Raw genomic sequence first — 18662 nt, 5'->3', positions numbered from 1 at the left:
AAGCCACATCCCCGCTCCGACACGGCTCGCGGCGCTCCCTTCCCTCACCGCGGGACCCTGCCCTTTCCCAAGATGGCGGTGTGGACTTCGCCCCGTTCCAAGATGGCGACGGGGCAGCCCCGCCCCCTGGCGGCCGAGGCGGGCGGCGGGGCAGCGGCGCCCGGTGTCGCCGGTGTCCTTGCGGCGGGCGGCGGCCGGGGCCAGGCGCGGAGCCATGCTGGCCTTCGTGGCGAGGGCTGCGGTGAGTGTCAGCCGCGCTCTGAGAGCAGGGACGCGGGGGGGCCTCCCGCGGGCCTGGGACGGACGGGGGGCGGCGTGAGGCGGCGGCCGGGCCGCGCCACCGGCTGGAGGGGCGGCAGCCGGGAGGGAAGGGGCTGGCGGCGGCGGGGCGACCCCAGGGGCTTTCCCGCGCCGGGCAGGTGGCACACGGCGCCGGCCAGCCCCGGGCCACGGCCCCGCCGCACGGGTGTCACCGGCCGGTTCTGCCGCGGGGCCTCCGGCAGCCGCAGTCGGCCGGTTCGCGCTGCCCGGAGGCGTTCGGGGCAGCGGACGGGGTGGCGCTGCGGGGCTCCGGCACTGCGGGGTGCCGACCCGTGGCACCGCTCCCCAGACCTGGGGGGAAACGCGGCCTCCTCGGCGAGGGCCGTCGGGCCGGTGATGAAGGCACGCCGCAGGCGCGTTTCCCGGCTGTGAGGAGGGGTGGAAGGGGCTTGGCCGCCAGCAGGGAAGCCGTGAGAGCAGTTTATCCCGGGTGGCAGGCAGGACGCTGCTGAAGTTCCTCCTCCAAGCCGGCTTGGCTTCTTCATGCTTCTGGAGCGTGCACCGGAGCTGCCAGAGCCGGAGGGCTTGGGGGGCTGCACGGCAGCAGGGAAGGGGGCTGCTGGCCACGGCGGGCCAGGGGCGAGGGAAGCGCAAGAAGCAGCTGTCTGCGGCTGCAGGCTTCGCCGTTAAAACTCGCCTTTCCTCGGGAGCAGGGGGAAGGCTGCGCGCACGCCGGGGCTGAGCGTCTGTTTATGGCAAGCGCTGACAGATCCCGGGGGATGAGGAGGCAGAGCGGGATGACAACAGCTACATGATGGATTCACTCCTTGAGACGCTTTCTCAGGGGCCAGGCAGGGCTGGTTGTCTCTGGGCTTCAGGGGGGTCTCCAGCTTTTAATTTAAAAATAAAAGAAAAAGACAAACCTCTGTCATCTGACACTAAACACTGGGGACGTGCTGGGAATCAGACACTGCTCTAAAATTCCTCCAGCCCCAAGCTGCAGGTGGGTTTCCCACCAGCTTTGCAGGCTCTGGAAAAGGTCATCTGCCGCGTTGGTATGTAGCTCGGGAGCAATGCCAGCCTACGAGCTGCCATGTGTGCACACCCCACGCTCCGCTGGTGTTCGTTTTCCCTGTCGCTTGTGGGGAAAGGGGGACTGTTTGCTCTATTTGCTGCCAGCTGCCTCCTCTGTTCAGCTGCGATCGCTATTCCTCCTCCTACCAAATGCTTCAGTTTGACCTCAGACTAAACAAGCAGAGGACGTAAGAGGAAAAATACAAATCCACTCTGCGTTTTAACATGCAGTGTTTTCAATTAATTTGGTTTCGGATTTTCCCTGTAACCCCAGGGGAAATCTGAAACTGTTTGGAATCATCATACTTGGTCTTAGCTATGTAGAAGACTGTGCTTGTCTGCCCCTCAGTCAATTCGGCGTGAAGGAGGACGTGATATTCCTTGTGGCTCCACAGTTCTGTTGTTGCCCTGTTTTGGAGATATCTAATTTAATTTTTTTTAAAGAGTTGACAACCCAGAACTCCCCAAAGTCTCAGTTTGCAATAATGACCACACATGCCTGGGGCATGAGGATGGGCAAGATACCACCTTTAGCCCCAAACTGAATTTGCTCCCATCTCCAACCAGTCGACCAACAGTGATGCTGGGTCACTGTCCAGTTCCTGCTGGGGAGCTGTCCTCACCTCACACCCTCTGGCTCCCTTTGCCTGAGCGAAGGGACTAAATTCCCTGTCACCTGCAGAAGTGCTCGCTGCAGCTTCTCCCGTGCTGTGGCAGCCCACGGTCTCACCTGCTTCCAGGATATAAACTGGGGTTTCTCCTGCCCACAGACGTTCAGGTTTCCCACACAACGGCCACTGTGGTTTCATGGTCCAGGCGAAGGTTGAGGGCACGACGTCCCCAGAACCTTCACTTTTGCCATGGTTGGAGGCCCAGAGCTATTGATCGGAGGGAGGCTCTGCCCACATAGTATTGATCAGCGAGCACCAGCCGGGCAACGCGGGGCTGAGGGTCAGTGGCCATGAGAGGGCTGCCCAGAAAGGCGCATTCGTGGCAATCGATGCAGCCTGATGGTCTGATCACCCCCAGCCTCTCCTGGGCCTGTGTCTGGCCTTTGGCCCTCTGATCAGAGCAGTCATGTGGCAGTTTGCTAATGAGGTGACGCCCTGCACGGGCAGCACATTGTCAGGTGGAAGAGGAAACCGAGACAGGCCGAGGGAGAGGTTTACCATCTTTTCTGTCCTCCCAGCCATGGATAGGAAGCAGAAGCAAACAGAGAAGGTACAGTATGCCCACACTGCCCCTCCATTTCTTCCCAGCCCCACTCTTCTTTCGTGCTTCAGTAATTCCCCCTTCTCTTGTTTTTAACATTTCTTCTCCAAACCTTGATCCCATAGATTTTGCCAGGTCCTACAAAGAGCATAGAGCATTCTCCCTGGGGGCTCAGCACCATGCAGAGGCCTTGTCACCTTGCAGATTTAGCTCTCTCTTTCTTCTTCTCTGTGCGTAACTCCTGGGGGGAGGTGGGGGGACAGCTATTTTCTCTTTGCCTTGGAAATCTAAGGGCATGTTCTCTCTGGCATTGCATCCCCAGTGTACTGAGGATGCAAAGTCCAGAGTCCTGTAGGAGAGCGTCTGATTCAGTAGATCCAACAGAGGGGGAGGAGCAGAGGAAGCTGAAAACCTTTAGAGTACAATTCAAATATCTTAAGTCAAAGAGTGTCCAACCCGCTCACCTGAGAGGATGTTGTTATCTTTTGGGGTGAAACTGGCAAGTTCATTTCCTGGTTAGTAGTTGGATTTGCTCCATTTTGTTTCTCCACCTAGGGAAATGCTATGGTGCTTTCACTCCTGTATGACCCTGTCAGATCCCAGGAGCCTGTTGGCATCAGCTACAGTTTCCTGAACAGCTCTCGCTGTCGCCTCTCCAAAGGCTCCTGTAATTTTGCCAGTCCCATACTGGTACAACCAGATAGAGGTTCTTCTAATATAGCTGGGTTCTCCAGTCCCTGGGAGGTTCAGCAGTGTAAAGGAGCACTGCCCCACAGCCAGTCAGGGCATCACCACATCACTGGTGATGTGCCATCCCTGGCCAGTCAGGGCCGAGGTGTTTTAATCCTGCTTATCCAAATTCTGCCTCCTCAAAGCCCAATGAGTAGTCTGATTTGGCACAAGGGTTCTGCTTAACTTTCTAGCCTTACGCTGCTGTAAGTAGTAATAAAACAGCTTCCAACAGTACGTAAGATGAGTATTTCTTTCATGACTTACTTTCTTGCCACTTACCATGGGATGGAGGGGTTTGACTTTGTCGAACACATGGAGACTTTAAGCTGGAAGGTGCCCAGATAGTGGGAGATGTATCATCCTCCTGACAGCATTTTCTCTGATGAACTGGAGGTCCGTATCTTGGGAGATCAAGTTTTCTTTTGCAGTGTTTCTGGGTGGCCCACAACCATCTCTAGCGTGTGGCCAGTAGACCTGTGCCTTGCAGTTGCGCTTGGTGTTCTCTGCTCACGTGCTGAGACATCTGTGTGCCCTCAGAGAGGCTGGGATGGAGACTCCCAGATCCAGGTTATTTGCTACCTCGTGCACATCAGGAGGAAGTTTTGTCTCGACATTTGCTCTGTGCTTTGCAGGCCAGGCCCTACGGCCTGCTGAAGCCAACAGCTTTAGGCAAGATCCCAGGCAGATTCCAACTTCATCAGGAAGCGCTGCCCCATCTCCCTGTGCCACCGCTCCAGCAAACGCTGGACCGCTACCTGCTGGCTCTGCAGCCCATCATCAGCGAGGAGGAGCTGAACCACACACAGGAGCTGGTGGCCGAGTTCCGCAAGCCGGGAGGTGTCGGGGAGAGGCTGCAGAAAGGCTTGGAAAGAAGAGCCAAGAAAACGGAGAACTGGGTAGGTCGGGACTCTGGCTCAGGCTCTGGTAAAGGAGGGTGGAGGTCTGATGCACACCTCTCCAATGTCCTGGCTGCATCCACTGGCACCGGTGTTTTTGTGGCATCACCTTCATGACCAGCCTGCTGCTGACTTCCCTGAGCTGTGCGAGCTCCTCACAAGGACTTGGGTGAGCTGAGAGATTTATGGCAGAACAGGATGTCGCTGACCCTGCTTGTGGCTGCTGAAGCCCCTAACCTGTTAGCATCACACAGCTGCCCCAAGTAGTTTAAGGAAATCCTCTGCTTGAGCCCTGCACCAAGAGCCCCCACTGCCTTGCTCAAATCCCCCTCTACCTTTCCACATGCAAAGCATAAAACCCAAACAGTTTGTTTGCAAATGTGGGACAGAACCGGGGGCAGAACACTGAGACCGTTCAGCTGGCCTTGGGGCAAACACAGCAGCAGATGCCATGCCTACATGTTGTCTTTCTCCGTGCCAGCTCTCGGACTGGTGGCTGAAGTCGGCTTACCTGGAGTATCGGCTGCCAGTTGTGGTCCACTCCAGCCCAGGTGTGGTTTTACCTAAGCAGGATTTTCTGGATCGACAAGGTCAGCTCAGGTAAAGTCCTTTTCTACCTTCCCCTAGGTTTCAGATGGGATGAGCTGTCTCTTCTGGACAGGGAGGAGGGTGTTCAGGCTGATTGAGAAAGAGAATAATTAACATGTCATCCCCAAGTTTGATAGTTGTCTGTGGTGTGCAAGAGGGCTGTACAGATAAGGAAAGGCTGCCAGCTGTGAGGAGACTCCTGGTTGCACCAGATTAAATATTTCAAGAGAGAAAACGAAAGAGTCCAATGGTTCAGGTACTAAACTAGGACTAAAACCATAAGTTTTGGCCTTTGCTTTAGCACACATCTGCATTGCGAGATGGCCACATTGCTGGCTGGAGGCATTGTGGCAATAAATCCGACACGCTGAAGACTATGAGGCACTAAGGTTGTGTGTGCAGTTAGAGGAGGCATAAAAACTAGCCCAGACACGTAAAGGAGACCAACCAGAAATGCCCCTGGAGTTTGCTAGTTTAAAGGGATGGGGGAACCCGCTGCAGGGACAGTCAGTCTGTTCCTGCAGGGGACTGTCCCCTTTTGTGTCATTTCACTCGTGGATTTATGGTTTGGAAAACTTAACAGTCGCTAGCCTCTCCCTCACCCAGTTTTTCCGGGGGAAGCCCTGCCATATCCTCTCTTCCTGGTGGGCTCCCTTTAAACCACTACCATGGCTGTGTTAAATCCACCTGCAAAACTTTAGCACTGACCTTTATGCAGAGTTACCTTCGCCACCGTTAGCAGTTATCACTGCTCTGGCAGATCAAAAGTACCAGCTGAGGGAGCAGCAAGGCTGAGAACAAATCCTCAATTCCACTCCCCTGGATACACCCGAGCAGCAGTGCAGAGGGTAAGCCTTACAGGGACAGTGCAAGACTAGACAAACATTTCTGAAAGCTCTTTCTCATATTATTCACTCTTAAGTTATCCAAACAGAAGATCTGGAGCACTACCAGTGCCCCAACCAGTGGAATCAAGCATGAAAATCTGGGCTCCTACATAAAACAATTTACATGCATGTGCAGGAAAGTTTGGCAGTGTGGCTTGAGACTAAAGCCTCAGAAATCAGAAAGCCAGGCAAGTTGAGAAAGCAGAGATCTCCATTCCTGAATCCGACAACACTGCTGGCTGAAAACAAGTCAGCTAACCTCTCCCGTCTCTGCCTCAAGCCCCATCTCTGCTCCCAGGCTGTTTGCTCTCTGGGAAGGAAAACAGGCTCTCTCACTGTTGTTTCCCAGCTGTTTTACTTCTTTAGGTTTTGCAATAAGGCTGGGAGATTTTAATTGAAAACTACTTGGAGGATGTTTTATTTGTTTAACAGCCCTTAGGTTCTTAGAGTTACATCCTTTGATCTTTCCTAGGGATGGGTAGGCTGAGCAAATGTAGATGACACTGCCTGCAAATGCCAAATGCTCGTACCACTTTCAAGCCTTTGAAGCTCAGCTGATTGCAGCCTCTTATCACAGTGACCTCCTGCCTCCTTGCTCCCATGCATGGGTGGCAGCTCCCAGGTCAGAGTAGGCCAACCTGTCACTCCCAAGCTAAGCGGTTTGATGTGGCTTGTCCCAGCCTCCCTCCCTGCGGGGACTTGGCACTGGCAGTGTTCACGTTGATCCTGGTAAACACGACACCTCTGTGTCAGCGTGCAGCACGCCTGCCTTTGCTTCAGATCCCTCGCTGCCAGAGGAACGTTCTTAAGCGCTGCATTAGCAGCAGAACATTCACTGGGTAGGACTTAAGTCAGCAGTGGTGAGTCTTGGATGTGGAGAGATACAGCTGTGCCTTGGCTTGAAACTCAGAGGTGGCCCCTGGCCAGGGAAGGACAGAAATCTCCTTTTCTTGGTTCTGTTTTAATGCCAAGACTAAGAACTAGGATGTGATAAAATCACAATACATCAGTAAAAAATGCTGCTGTTAGAGGGTCATTTATGCATCTGGACTGAACCCTGCTTTCTTGAAAGTTGTCCAGAGTTCCTTGGTTATACACTAGGATACGTTAAAAAAAAGAAAGTGCTACATGGTAGGACTATCCAGCAATCTCAAATCGCAACCCAGAGTGGCTGTATCAAATAACCAGAGATGGGCACAACAGGGGCTTGGCAGAAAGGCTGAACTTTCTGAGGAGCAGAGGGAAGCTCTGCTAGCCCTCCTCAGCTAGTTCCTCAGCCCCAGATGTTCTCTGTTTGAATCTCAACTTGTTACCTTTGATATTTTCCCAGGTTTGCTGCCAAGCTGATCGAGGGCATCCTGGATTTCAAGACCATGATTGACAAGTGAGTTAGTGACTCTCCTGACTTCTCACATGTTCCTTACTGTCACAGAGAGGCTAAGCCTACTCAATAAATCTCTCTTCCAAAGAGAAAGGCAAGAGTAGACAGCACATATTTGAAAAGAGATAACTGTGATCAACATCACTGCTCACTGCCATGGTCACCACCACTGGAAAAAAGCAAACTTTTCTTTCTTCATGTTCTTTGTTTACCTTAATACTTTCATTGGCACGTGTACATGCTTAGAGGGAGTGAGCCTGACTGACAGTCCTGTGGAGCTACATACTTTTGTTTGCCCACAGAACACATTACAGCTCAGGCAGCAGGAATTTGTTTCTCTCATTTTGGGTTTCTGGTGTTTCTCATCCCCCAGCTAGACAGGATGAGTTCTAGAGAAACTTATTCCTCCCTACCTTTTTTCTTCCAATCACCAACAAACCTCTGCTGAACATGCCTTATTTATGTTCCAAAAATATGTTTACCAACACATAACCAAGGTCACACCTTTACATCCAAATTCAGACAAGGCTCAGGGCCAGCTGTGAGAAGGGCAGCTGCAATATGACTGCTTAAGTGATCGACTGAGTCCCGTAGTTCATGAGTCACACACAGCACATCAGACACTCACGACTCAAAATTAGAGCCCAAAACCTCTTCCTGCCATTTCACTGGAAATAGTACATCTCCCAGTATATTGTTGCCAGGGTTCTTCTCTGCAGACAGCATGGTGTACACTAAGCCATATAAGTAGGTCCAAAGATCTATTTCTGTGGTGTTATAGAGAAGAACTAACTCCATCCCAGATGAAACCAGGACAATAGTGTTTTTCCCCTTCCCAGATGAAAGGCCAGCAAACAGACATTGTTTGTAGCCTCTACTAAGAAAGCTGGTAGGAATGGGGAAGGATGGCCCCTCTTTTATACCGCCAGCACCAACACGTTTAGGCCTTGCTGGAGCGAGTGATGGCAGCTGCATGGCTGAACCTGTGCCTGTCTTGGGTGGGGAGTGCAGCCCTTCTCACTGATCTGTTTTTCTTTCCCCCTTCCTCCTTATCCTCCAGTGAGACCCTCCCAGTGGAGTACATGGGTGGGAAGCCCCTCTGCATGAACCAGTACTACCAGATCCTCTCATCCTGCCGCATTCCCGGGCCCAAGCGCGACTCCATTGTCAACTATGCCAAAGGCAAAAAGCAGTCCAGACACATCACAGTGGTTCACAACTTCCAGGTACGGCAGCTGCTGAGCTTTCGAGGTTTGTTTAGATGTAGGAGTCCCTTTCAGCTAGCTGTGGTCCACAGGAAAGGGAACAACAGAAAGTCTCTACCCACAAGGTTTGCCTCACCAGGAATTCATTCCTGCTTCCTTTATCCCCTTTGGCCTTCGCTGGTGAACAGCTGGGATTGCTGTGGGTGAGCAACAGACCATGAGGCAGAAAAACACTCTCTTCCTCTATTTCTGGTCCCTGCAATTCCTGTCTCTCAAAGCCCAGAGATCAGGTCTGGAATGGGAAATTGCAAGTGGAAATTGGATAACAAACCCCACCACCGCAGCTGAGTCTAATAAACAGGAATTCCTCATGTGTTTTGGCCCTCATTTCCATGGTTTCTGAGCTTCTTAAAACCTGGACTGTATTGATGCCCTGCAAGGGAAGTTGGATTTGAGTCTCTCAATTCTGTGCACCCTTCAAAGGTCTGGTTACAAGCTGAGTTCTTAGGTCAGGTCTTGCCTCCTCAAAGCAGCTGTTTCATGTTTCTGGGCCTGGAAAATAAAGATCTTCTCTCATGTTCTGTCTCTGTCCTTGTCTGCTCCTCTCACCTTCAGTTCTTTGAGCTGGATGTTTACAACAGTGACGGAAGTCCCCTTACCACTGACCAGCTCTTCATTCAGCTGGAGAAGATATGGAACACCTCCCTGCAAACAAACAAAGAACCTATTGGGATCCTCACCACGAACCACCGAAACAGCTGGGCAAAGGCCTACAACAACCTTCTGAAAGGTCTGTAGAGCCTCTAACATGCAAGTGCCAACAAACACCACAAATGCTTCATCTGTCAGCCCCACCGCTGTGCTCTCTCAGTTCTTTCCTTTGGAAGCTTGTTCTGAACAGATAATGTGAGCTTTCCGCCTTGAGTGGAAAGAGCAACTTGATTTCGCTGCAAAGTGGAGTTATTTCTGTTTTGGAAGGCACACAGGTGAAGTTGTTAGACCTGAAATCCTAGAGTGTGTTGCCTTGCAAATGGGTGGGATGTAAGAAACACGAAAAAAGGTGGGTGAATGCAGCATCCGTAACAACCCAGCAAGCTACAGTTTTAATAACCGTCTGCACTCCTAAATGACCAATATTGCACTGAGGTACAATGGGAACCCAACACTGGGTCCTTCAAACCTGCTTTTTCAAATTTCAATTTGAAACTCCCTCCAATTAAAATACAAGTTTTTCAACTCTCCTTCCTTATTTGCTGTTGGTTTCTCTCCCAGACAAGACCAACAAGGAGTCAGTGCGTACGATTGAGAAGAGCATTTGCACCGTCTGCCTCGATGCACCTATGCCACGGGTGTCCGACGACATCTACAAGAGCCGCGTGGCCGCTCAGATGCTGCATGGCGGAGGCAGTCGCTGGAACAGTGGGAACCGATGGTTTGACAAAACCCTTCAAGTAAGTGCTGATGGTCTGAAGACACTGAAGATATGGGTGTGGAGGACGTGCTTTTTCCTGAGACTACAAAGATCCCGAGAAATCCTGGAAAACTTTGGCAGGAAGTTTTTCCTCGTATCAAGAGAGCAGGGAAATAGGGGAGACAAGGCGTGGTGGCTGACAGTATGAAATCCCAAGGTTTCCCTTGCAGTCACCACAAGCACTCATTCCTGCCTCACGAACTTTTGTTTCTCTTATTGCCTCTGCCCACGCTTATTCAGTGTAGCAGTTCTTTGTGTTCCTTGTAAATCAATTTTCTGCCTGCGGTGAACAATGCCTTGTCTTCTTGGAAGCAGCCCAAACGTAGGGAGGTCTGTTCCTTGTATCTCCCCTAGGCTTGTCACTTTTCCTGTTTCTGCCAGAGGCTGCCCAATGGCTTTTTTGTTTTGATTTTTCAAACATCAGCTGCCATCCCATGGCATCTCTCTGATCTCTTCTCCATTCAGTCTTGTCAAGAGCCTTCAACAGCAGCTGCTCCTTCATTAGTTGGTATATCCTGGCTTGGGCATAGTAGCAATGGTGCTTTAAAAGCTTCTTCTTGTACCTGCTGAACTTTTCATAATGTTTTCAGCTATTTTGTTCACATTTGGAACTCTTCATTGGATGGCATAAAGCTTAGATGTTTCAGCTAACTGAAAAGTAAGGGTAAGCCAGCACACGGTGATATTATGCCTGTGTTGTGTTTGCATCTAAGTAAATCAAACCTGTTGAGCCACTCTGTATTGCCAGGATGCTGAGCACGCCAACGTATCTATCAGGCACACTCTCACCCCGTTAATTCTGCAAAACTGTAACAGTGCTGTCAGATCTTCTGGGCCTGCTGAAAGGCTTCCATTGCTCTTCTGCTAAATGAGACTTCCGTGTTACCTTGCCAGGGTGCAAGGACAGCATCACTGTCCATTCCGATACAAAGCGGCAAGATACTAAGATCCCTCTGGATCCTGCTGCACACATTGGATGTTTGTCTTCAACACCGTCTTCTTGTACTTCTCTTATAGTTCATCATTGCTGAAGATGGCTCCTGTGGTCTTGTATACGAACACGCTCCCTCAGAAGGCCCACCTATTGTTGCTCTTCTTGATCACATCGTGGAGTACACGTGAGTCTTGCCTCTTTTACTTTTCCACAGCATTGGAGATAGGTTTTAAACCACCTGCTCCCAAAGAACATGCCTCTTCACAGCTCAGCTGTGAAGGAATTTGTTCTGGAGAACGAGTAGAGGTACACTCATTAAGTACTGCAGATCGTGTATTCGTGAGGAGAATTGAGTGGCCAAGCTACTCTGGTAAGTTTTGCTACTGCTTCCATTCTCAAGGAATTACACTGTTCAGAGTTAACAAGACTTTTGCCTGGGAGAGGTGTTTCTTTCAGGCAGAAGATACAGAAGACATTTCCTTCCTGCCCTTCAAAAAACACTGTAATGGCACAGTGAAGAATTTTTCAGCCTGTGACTAGTGTCACGAGGCATTAGGGAAGATCCGTGTATTTCTACCCGGGCTCTGCTGTGCTTAGCTGAGCCTCCCGTTAAAGGTCTGGTTAAACATAATCGTTTCTCTGTGCAGGAAGAAACCTGAGCTGGTAAGATCACCCATGATTCCTTTGCCAATGCCAAAAAAGCTGCGGTTTAACATCACCCCAGAAATCAAGACTGACATAGAGAAGGCAAAACAGAACCTCAACATGTAAGTATGAAGCAATGGAGAAGTCTGGTGAGCGACTGAGTAATTCACACCTCGCTCACCATGCGTCAGGGGTTTAAATGAGACTTCCCCACTGCAGCCAGGGAGTTGCCCAGTGACTCCTTGGGTCAACAACATTGAACCTAGCTGAAAAGCTCACTAAAGCCACCTGCTATGAACCAAGTCAAAGGTGCTGGGAAGGGGGTAACTGCTGATCCATCCCACTTCACTGAGAAAGAAGGCAGCTTTACTGGATCTAACTAGGGATACTAGAGCATACACACACAAGCCCATCAAACCTGGTGAAGATTTTTTCAGTAGTGGCCAGAAAAGCTCATCTCCATAGCACTGCCCAAACAAGTCTGTGTGTGACTGAGGTCTCTCTGTCCCTGTGTAGATCAGATCCAAACAGCCTGTTCTCTCTGAGCCTTGAGAAAGCAAAGTCCTTACCTTTATGTTATAAGAGCAAGTAACAGGCAAAGGAATGCTTCTTACTTCTTTCCTTGCAGAATGGTCGAAGACCTGGATGTCAAAGTCATGGTCTTTCATCAATTCGGAAAAAACTTCCCCAAATCAGAGAAGATAAGTCCTGATGCTTTTATCCAGCTGGCCTTGCAGCTAGCATATTACAGGTAAGACCACCAACAGGTGGCTTCTCAACCTCTTCACCACCACACGTAAAAACGCGAGCTTGATAAAGATGGCACAGACAAGTCTCTCACAAGCCACTCCGGCCTGCTTCCCAAGTCCCATGTTTTCCCCACGCACAGGCACTGAACAGATCTACCCCTCTGTGTGTGTACAGTCCTAGGAAGGAAGCATCAGAGGCCAGCTGTCAGCGAGACTCAATCATATAAAGTCTTCCCCCCAGTTCTGCTTCACAAGATGCTGTTTCTCCCAGTGCAAACTCACCTTTGTGACTTTCTTCTCCATCTTCCAGGATGTACGGCCATGCCTGTGCCACGTATGAGAGTGCATCACTACGGATGTTCCGCCTGGGCCGCACAGACACCATCCGCTCCGCTTCTGTAGACTCTCTTAAGTTTGTGCAATCAATGGACAGCCCCGACAAATCGGTGAGGATCTCAGAAGTGGAGTAAGAGGACTCTACTCCGGAAAAAGAGGAAAGCTGCTTATTTGGCTACCCCTCTTGTCAGCTGGTTTCAGCTAAGCAGAATGACACTCGATACGGAGTTGAGCTAAAGCATAGCTTGGAGTATGCAGTCACACACCTTGGGTTTCATTTGGCTTTCCTTTCACATGTACTGAAAGCCAGGGAAACAACACATGGACACTTCTAATCCCACCAGAAAGCATGTCCCTTCTAAAAGTCTGTTTAGCTACTCAAAGTAAGTTCTTCTACTGATGGATGGAGAACTCCATTCAGAATGAAGTAACGCAGCCAAACAAAATAATTTAAAAATTAAATCTAGTAAATCTAAAAATTAGCCAGGCAGAAATGCCCTGCATCCTAGAGGAACAGCCAAAATGAGGTTTTCCATTCTGCAGAAGAACTTAGATCTTTTGTGTTCTCAGGATCAGGAGAAAGCAGACTTGCTGCGGAGAGCTACCCAGGCCCACAGGGAATACACTGATATGGTAAGTGTCCTCTGTGCCAGAGGTTTGGGGTTTTACATAGCAAGTGAGGGTTCTGGTGAAAGGTGAGACCTTAAGAGCTTTCTCTGCTGACACAGCGATGTGGCCATTAGTGCTGTTGCATAGATCTAACTCTGATCTGACAGTGGTCTCTAGGCCACGGACTCAATGCTGCTTCTCCAGCTAGTGATTTAAGTGTCGCTTGTGACTGACCTAAAGGAGACGACTGAATATGAAAATAGCTTCAGTTCTCACTGACACTGTTCCTGATAAATGCCAAAGTTGCATGAGGACCCCTTAAACCAGAGGGAGCCCACAGGCAGAAACTGTTAAGGTTGGTTCCACTGGTGTGTTTAGTTTCACAATCCTTACAAACAAGACTGACTATTGGTCCTAAAGGCAAGATCTAGTTTCCTTCTAACTTTAAACATTCAGAGATTTTTCAAGTGATTTTCTTCTTTAACCTAAAGTAATAGTTTCACTCACTTGCCTGCTAGACAGGTTTTTACCCAGTCTTCCTTCCTGACAGGCAATAAGGGGCAATGCAATAGACCGCCACCTCTTAGGCTTGAAGCTGCAGGCTATTGAGGACCTCGTGAGCATGCCGGAACTCTTCATGGACACAGCCTATGCTGTTGCAATGCACTTCAACCTCTCAACCAGCCAGGTAGGACTCGTCTGAGTGAAGACTGACTTGCGCTGTTTCTTTTCATTGCCTTTCCTCTCCCCGTTTCTCCTTCGTTCCCTTCTGTTAATCTTCATTTGAGGACAGAAATTTTTAAGCTTGCTACTAATCCCACAAAGCTGCAGATCTCATCTTATAGCTGCCACAGTCCCTCTCAACCCTGTAAAACACCAGCATAACCAAGGCCAAGATCACCAGAAGTGTTTGGTGTGTATCTGCAAGTGATAGCAATTTAAGTTAGCTGCCAGAATAGCCTTACGTTCATCTGCTGGGCTGTGAGTCTTGCTGATACAGTTCTGCTTGTGATTTACTACAAGCTTATCTCAGGGAAAAGAAGTACTCCTTTGCAAATGCACAGCAAAATACATTGCTGCTAAATGGCAGAATCCAGCGTGGATGTGGTGGTAGGTGGGTCTGACAAAAAAGACCCTCTTCTAGAGCATTTTCTGAAATGCCAGTTTTTTTCTACTGTTGACAGAGCTGTTAGCATTTCATGGCTGCATTTCTCTCTGGCTGGTTAGAAGTTTTTAATCACATTGTCTCCACAGGTCCCAGCAAAGACAGACTGTGTGATGTGTTTTGGTCCCGTGGTTCCAGATGGCTACGGAATCTGTTACAACCCTATGGACGAACACATCAACTTTGCAATTTCAGCATTCAACAGCTGTGCTGACACAAACGCAGCCCGCATGGCACATTATCTTGAGAAAGCACTGCTAGACATGAGGATCTTGCTCCAGTCCACTCCCAAATCCAAACTTTAAGAGGCAAACATGATGCAAAACTCCCAAATAAAGGGGCTATCTCTCATGCACTGAAGTTCCCAGTTCCTCAGAAAACAACTGAGGGGACAGCTTGCCCTGGAACCTAGGAGAGCATCTACCATTTGTTTTCAGCAAGACACTACAGAATGGTCATCCCCAGATACTAGACTCTGTGGTGAGACAAAACATTGTCTTAAACCAAAGTAGAACTGACTGGTCCTCTCCCATCAACTCAAAGTGGACCTTCCTGTCCTCAAAGAGGACTGAAACATGATTTTTATGGAACTTATTCTAAAGGAAGACAGAAAGCACAGTCCTTACCAGTATCTAAATCCATTTGGTGAGGAAGGTAGTTCTTCTCCAGGAAAAGCAGGGAATGTTTACTCTATGATGGAACTCCTTTAAGACCAAGTCTTGTTGCTGGTTTTAGTCTTCTCAAGAGTGCATCATCTTTCAAACTTGACTGAAGATTTTTCTGCTGCTCTAGCAAAATGTTACCATTGAACTTTGGCAAGGGGAGAAAGAAGTTCTCAAGTCAGAGCAGATCCAGTCTTGTTGGAGTGCACTGCACTACTTATTCCAGGCACTCCAGCCATTACACACTTCACTGGCCTGGGAACATTCCCTTCCCCTCCTTTCAGGATGCTGGGATCTCCTTTCTGTTGCACTGACCCTATAAACAATATAATTTGCTACAAACTAGGGTTGTTTTTTTGTTGTTCTGGGCTTTTTGTTACGCTTGCTGTTGCGGTCCTAGCCATTGATCTTCAAGTTCAGCGGAAAGCTTTTTCCACGCAAAGCTTCCACAAATCCTCTCTCTCACACAAGTTTTGCTAGCTCTGGCTTTATGTACCTTAACATTTGCAGAGATGCGAAGGCATTGCCTATGCATTTAGCAGGACACTCGCTTCATTGTACCTTTCTTTGGAATTGGGGAAAAGAAAGAGATGCTGACCTTCTGTTTACTACCCAGAGGGCCACATGCCTAGTCTCCTTGAAGGCACACACTTTAACACAAGGTGGTTTTATACCTCGCTTTCAGAAACAACATATTTGTGCATCACGTGTTACACCTAAGTTGTGGACAAACAAGAGTGTTTCTGATCAGGAACTCCAGAACGTACTTCCATTTCTGGCCCACAGAGTTCAAATCTGTTAGAGCTGAAAGAGAAACAGTTACAGAATCACCCTTCCTTCACATCACTCTGCTTTAACAAGGCTGAGAATCTTGAAAAGCAGGAAGAAAGCTGAGAACATGCAGCACTGTAGATGTTTGTCCACTGTGGCAGCCATTGTTCCTGCAGTAACAGCACAGCACCTTTTCTGCCACTGTTGGAGTTTTTTCTTACTGCCAGCTTACTCGGGTTTGTGCCAGCTCTATTCTGTGAGAGAATTCTCTCATGACAGTGTTTTCATGTTATATTGACAAACTTGAGACAGAAAATGGTTATATATAAACATTAACATACAATTGTAGCATAGGAATTTTTGTACTTCCAATGGATCTTCCAGAATCCAAGCTCTTGACTATGCTTTTATTTAGTAAAACCGTATGGTAATGAAGAATTCGAGTGGTATTTCTGCAACAGGAATTTAATATTTAAATTGCACACCCTCCAAGATGTGGCTGCTAGGACATCACCGTAAACAAGAAGCATTAGGAGTCCGATGGCCTGTTTTGTTACAGGGAAATATTTGATTGGAATTGCTACTTTTCTGATCATAGAACATGATCAAAGTGCCTTGGTGAACACCTATGAAGAAATTTGCACTAAACCAGTTTAAAGTAAAAAAAAAAACCTCTCTCGCAGGCCAACACTACTGCATTTTTTCCTAAAAGGATGTTATTTCAAAGCTTCTTACACCTAAATAAACCTTAAAAAGGAAAATTTAACTGAAACTCACCTGTACAGCCAGTGATTGTATGAACTGCCACTTTCACGTCATCTACATGGATTTAGTTGATCTTTTAGAAGAATCCTGAGTGGAGTGAGATATTCTAAAAAAAACTTAATAGGAGCAGTACAAACCTGCGAGCACGCACCCCTGCTCTGTCGACGCCTCTGTATGAATTAGAGTGAAAACTGCAAGAGGATGCTCAGTATTATCACGGTGTAAGGGGTTGTGTAAATACTACATAAAAGACCAAACCTTGCTGGAGTAAGATCTGGGTTTATGGAGCCTTTTGCATTGAAAAAATATTTCTTTTGCCAAAATAATCCTCCGCCTGTACTCAATCAGCTTCTGTTGCTAGGGGATGAGTTATTTTTCCCTGTCTGCAATGCCTTCAACCACTGATGCTACAGTATTGCCACGTAAGTATTTGAGACTGGCCCTTTGCTACTTTTGTCTCATCAAAGGGAAGGCTCTCAAAGTAAAGTGCCTATTAAAGATTAAGCAGAAGTACGCGCCGCTGTGACTGTGTCTCAGAAGATGGGATTGATCTATTCTGGATCTAAACCTGGACAGCCCACTAGCTTCAGCAGAGCACAGCTGCAAGAAGCAGACTATTACACTGAAAGAGAAACAAGATTCATAAACCACTTACTGCATCCTTAATGACTTACAGAGCTGAAATTCAGATGAACGAAGCTGATTTTTGAAGTGCTTGAAAGGACACTAAAATCATTACAAGGTTTTTCCTTTAAAAAGCCTTTTCTTATTGTGCAAATTCTAAAACGTGATGTCCTTCTGATTCATACCTTCTGGATATTTTCAGTGTCGACTTACTGAATACTGTTCTCCTCCCTGTCTCTGACTGTCCGATTGTTCTATCAAGAGATGTCCATTGTCTTAAAGGCACATTAAGTACAAGAAACTTAAGTTCCAGAAAAACTACTGATTTGGAGCAAAAAATTTAAGAAACGCATAGACTGAAAATATTCAGATAACTCTTGGGGTACGAGTGCAATTTATGACACAGCCTGGTAGTGTTGCATGCTTTGCTGGTTAGCTGTGTTACATACTGTTTTGGTAGTGTAATCCATGTCATGCAAAGTTTTGAAATGTTCCTTGAATAAACTGAAACACAATAAACAGGTAAGTGCTACAAAAAGGCTTAAATCTCCTTAAGACACTGCAGAGGTTACATAACTACCCTTACGCGAGGATGTTTGTGTGGGGACAGCAAGAACAGTGAACCACAGCATTCTGTCACCTTCCTTTTATTGTCTTAGTATCTCCATCCAGCCCCCTTGAGTACAGGGGAGGAAGAGAAAGCATCTGCTTGCAAAGCCACATATTCCAAAGAAAATATTCCATTTCAGAAAACGAGTGGCAGGAGACTTCATACAAGTGTAGGATAATAAGGCAGAGCTCAAATCTTTTTCCTGCACAGCACCATTTAGTTAAGAAAATCCATGGGATCACTAAGGAATTTCTACTATATCAAGTATTGCAAAGATTTCTGGAAAGGTACAGCAAAAGTAGGCAGAAGATGCAGATTACAAACAACTCACAGAGAACAGAGGAGAGTTTATTACAGTGTCTTACAAGAGCTCTTCTTCCTTTCCCTTACTCCTAAGAATTACTGTAGGAAGCTTGGGTTTGAAGGCAACACGAAGTGGAACAGCTTTTTACACTACACTGCTCTCCACGAGGAGATGAAACTTCCTCCCTCTGCTCTAGTTCTCAATAGGTGCTTCCACACACAGTTTTTCCAGCAGTCTGTCATAACAGCTTAAGAGAGGCTAGGGAAGTGCTAGCCACTCTGGAAACAATCCACTCTTTCAGCCTTGTCCTTGGGGAAGAGAGTTGTGATCTCCCTTCTGGCTTTGTAAGTTAACTTACAAGAGAGATAAAGAGAAAGTAAATAGTTTTGCAAGAAATAAGTGATTAGTGCCAGCTTTCAGACTGAAACATATGGTACCACCATTTCATGTGACCTATCTGATGTCCTGTCTCATTTTAATAGAGCTGTTCTAAGCCAGATCGAACGTCCCCGTGAAAGCTGCAAGATGCCTCTTTATTCTGACACACCTTCAAAGCAGATCCAGTGCTCAGGTCCTTCAGATGTTAACAGGATTGCTCATGTTATACTAAACAGTTCTTAAAAAAATATCTTTTTCCTGTAACAACTGGAAACAGTTAGTTTACTACCCATAGCTACTTAAACACAGAAATTTAAACAGCCTTCATTCCTGATCTCCTAGATCAGGATCACTGCTTTCTACAGTTAACACTCTGGTTGTCCAACAGTTTCTACAGCAGCTC

General features: G+C 48.0%; 1 protein-coding gene across 4 annotated transcripts; it reads left to right on the top strand.

The window, feature by feature from the left end:
• Positions 1-200: 200 nt before the first annotated feature.
• CRAT (carnitine O-acetyltransferase) lies at positions 201-15152 on the top strand. 4 transcript variants are annotated; one of them, XM_086625047.1, is made up of 15 exons: positions 201-241; positions 2465-2556; positions 3912-4175; positions 4657-4775; positions 6981-7034; positions 8092-8257; positions 8852-9026; positions 9509-9687; positions 10725-10825; positions 11289-11408; positions 11915-12037; positions 12346-12481; positions 12942-13004; positions 13531-13668; positions 14235-15152. In XM_086625047.1, the coding sequence occupies exons 2-15, from the start codon at positions 2527-2529 to the stop codon at positions 14448-14450; spliced, it is 1884 nt and encodes a 627-aa protein (XP_086481173.1). In that variant the 5' UTR covers positions 201-241; positions 2465-2526; the 3' UTR covers positions 14451-15152. The 4 variants fall into 4 exon arrangements, with proteins under 4 accessions (XP_086481173.1, XP_086481172.1, XP_086481171.1 ...); XM_086625046.1 differs by having other exon boundaries at positions 2454-2556; XM_086625045.1 differs by lacking the exon at positions 2465-2556.
• Positions 15153-18662: the final 3510 nt, after the last annotated feature.

This window comes from Tauraco erythrolophus, chromosome 22, assembly GCF_009769465.1.
Source record: "Tauraco erythrolophus isolate bTauEry1 chromosome 22, bTauEry1.pri, whole genome shotgun sequence".
Lineage (NCBI taxonomy): Eukaryota > Metazoa > Chordata > Aves > Musophagiformes > Musophagidae > Tauraco > Tauraco erythrolophus.
Note: the sequence above shows the minus strand (reverse complement) of the source record. Positions and strands in the feature narration are given on the sequence as shown.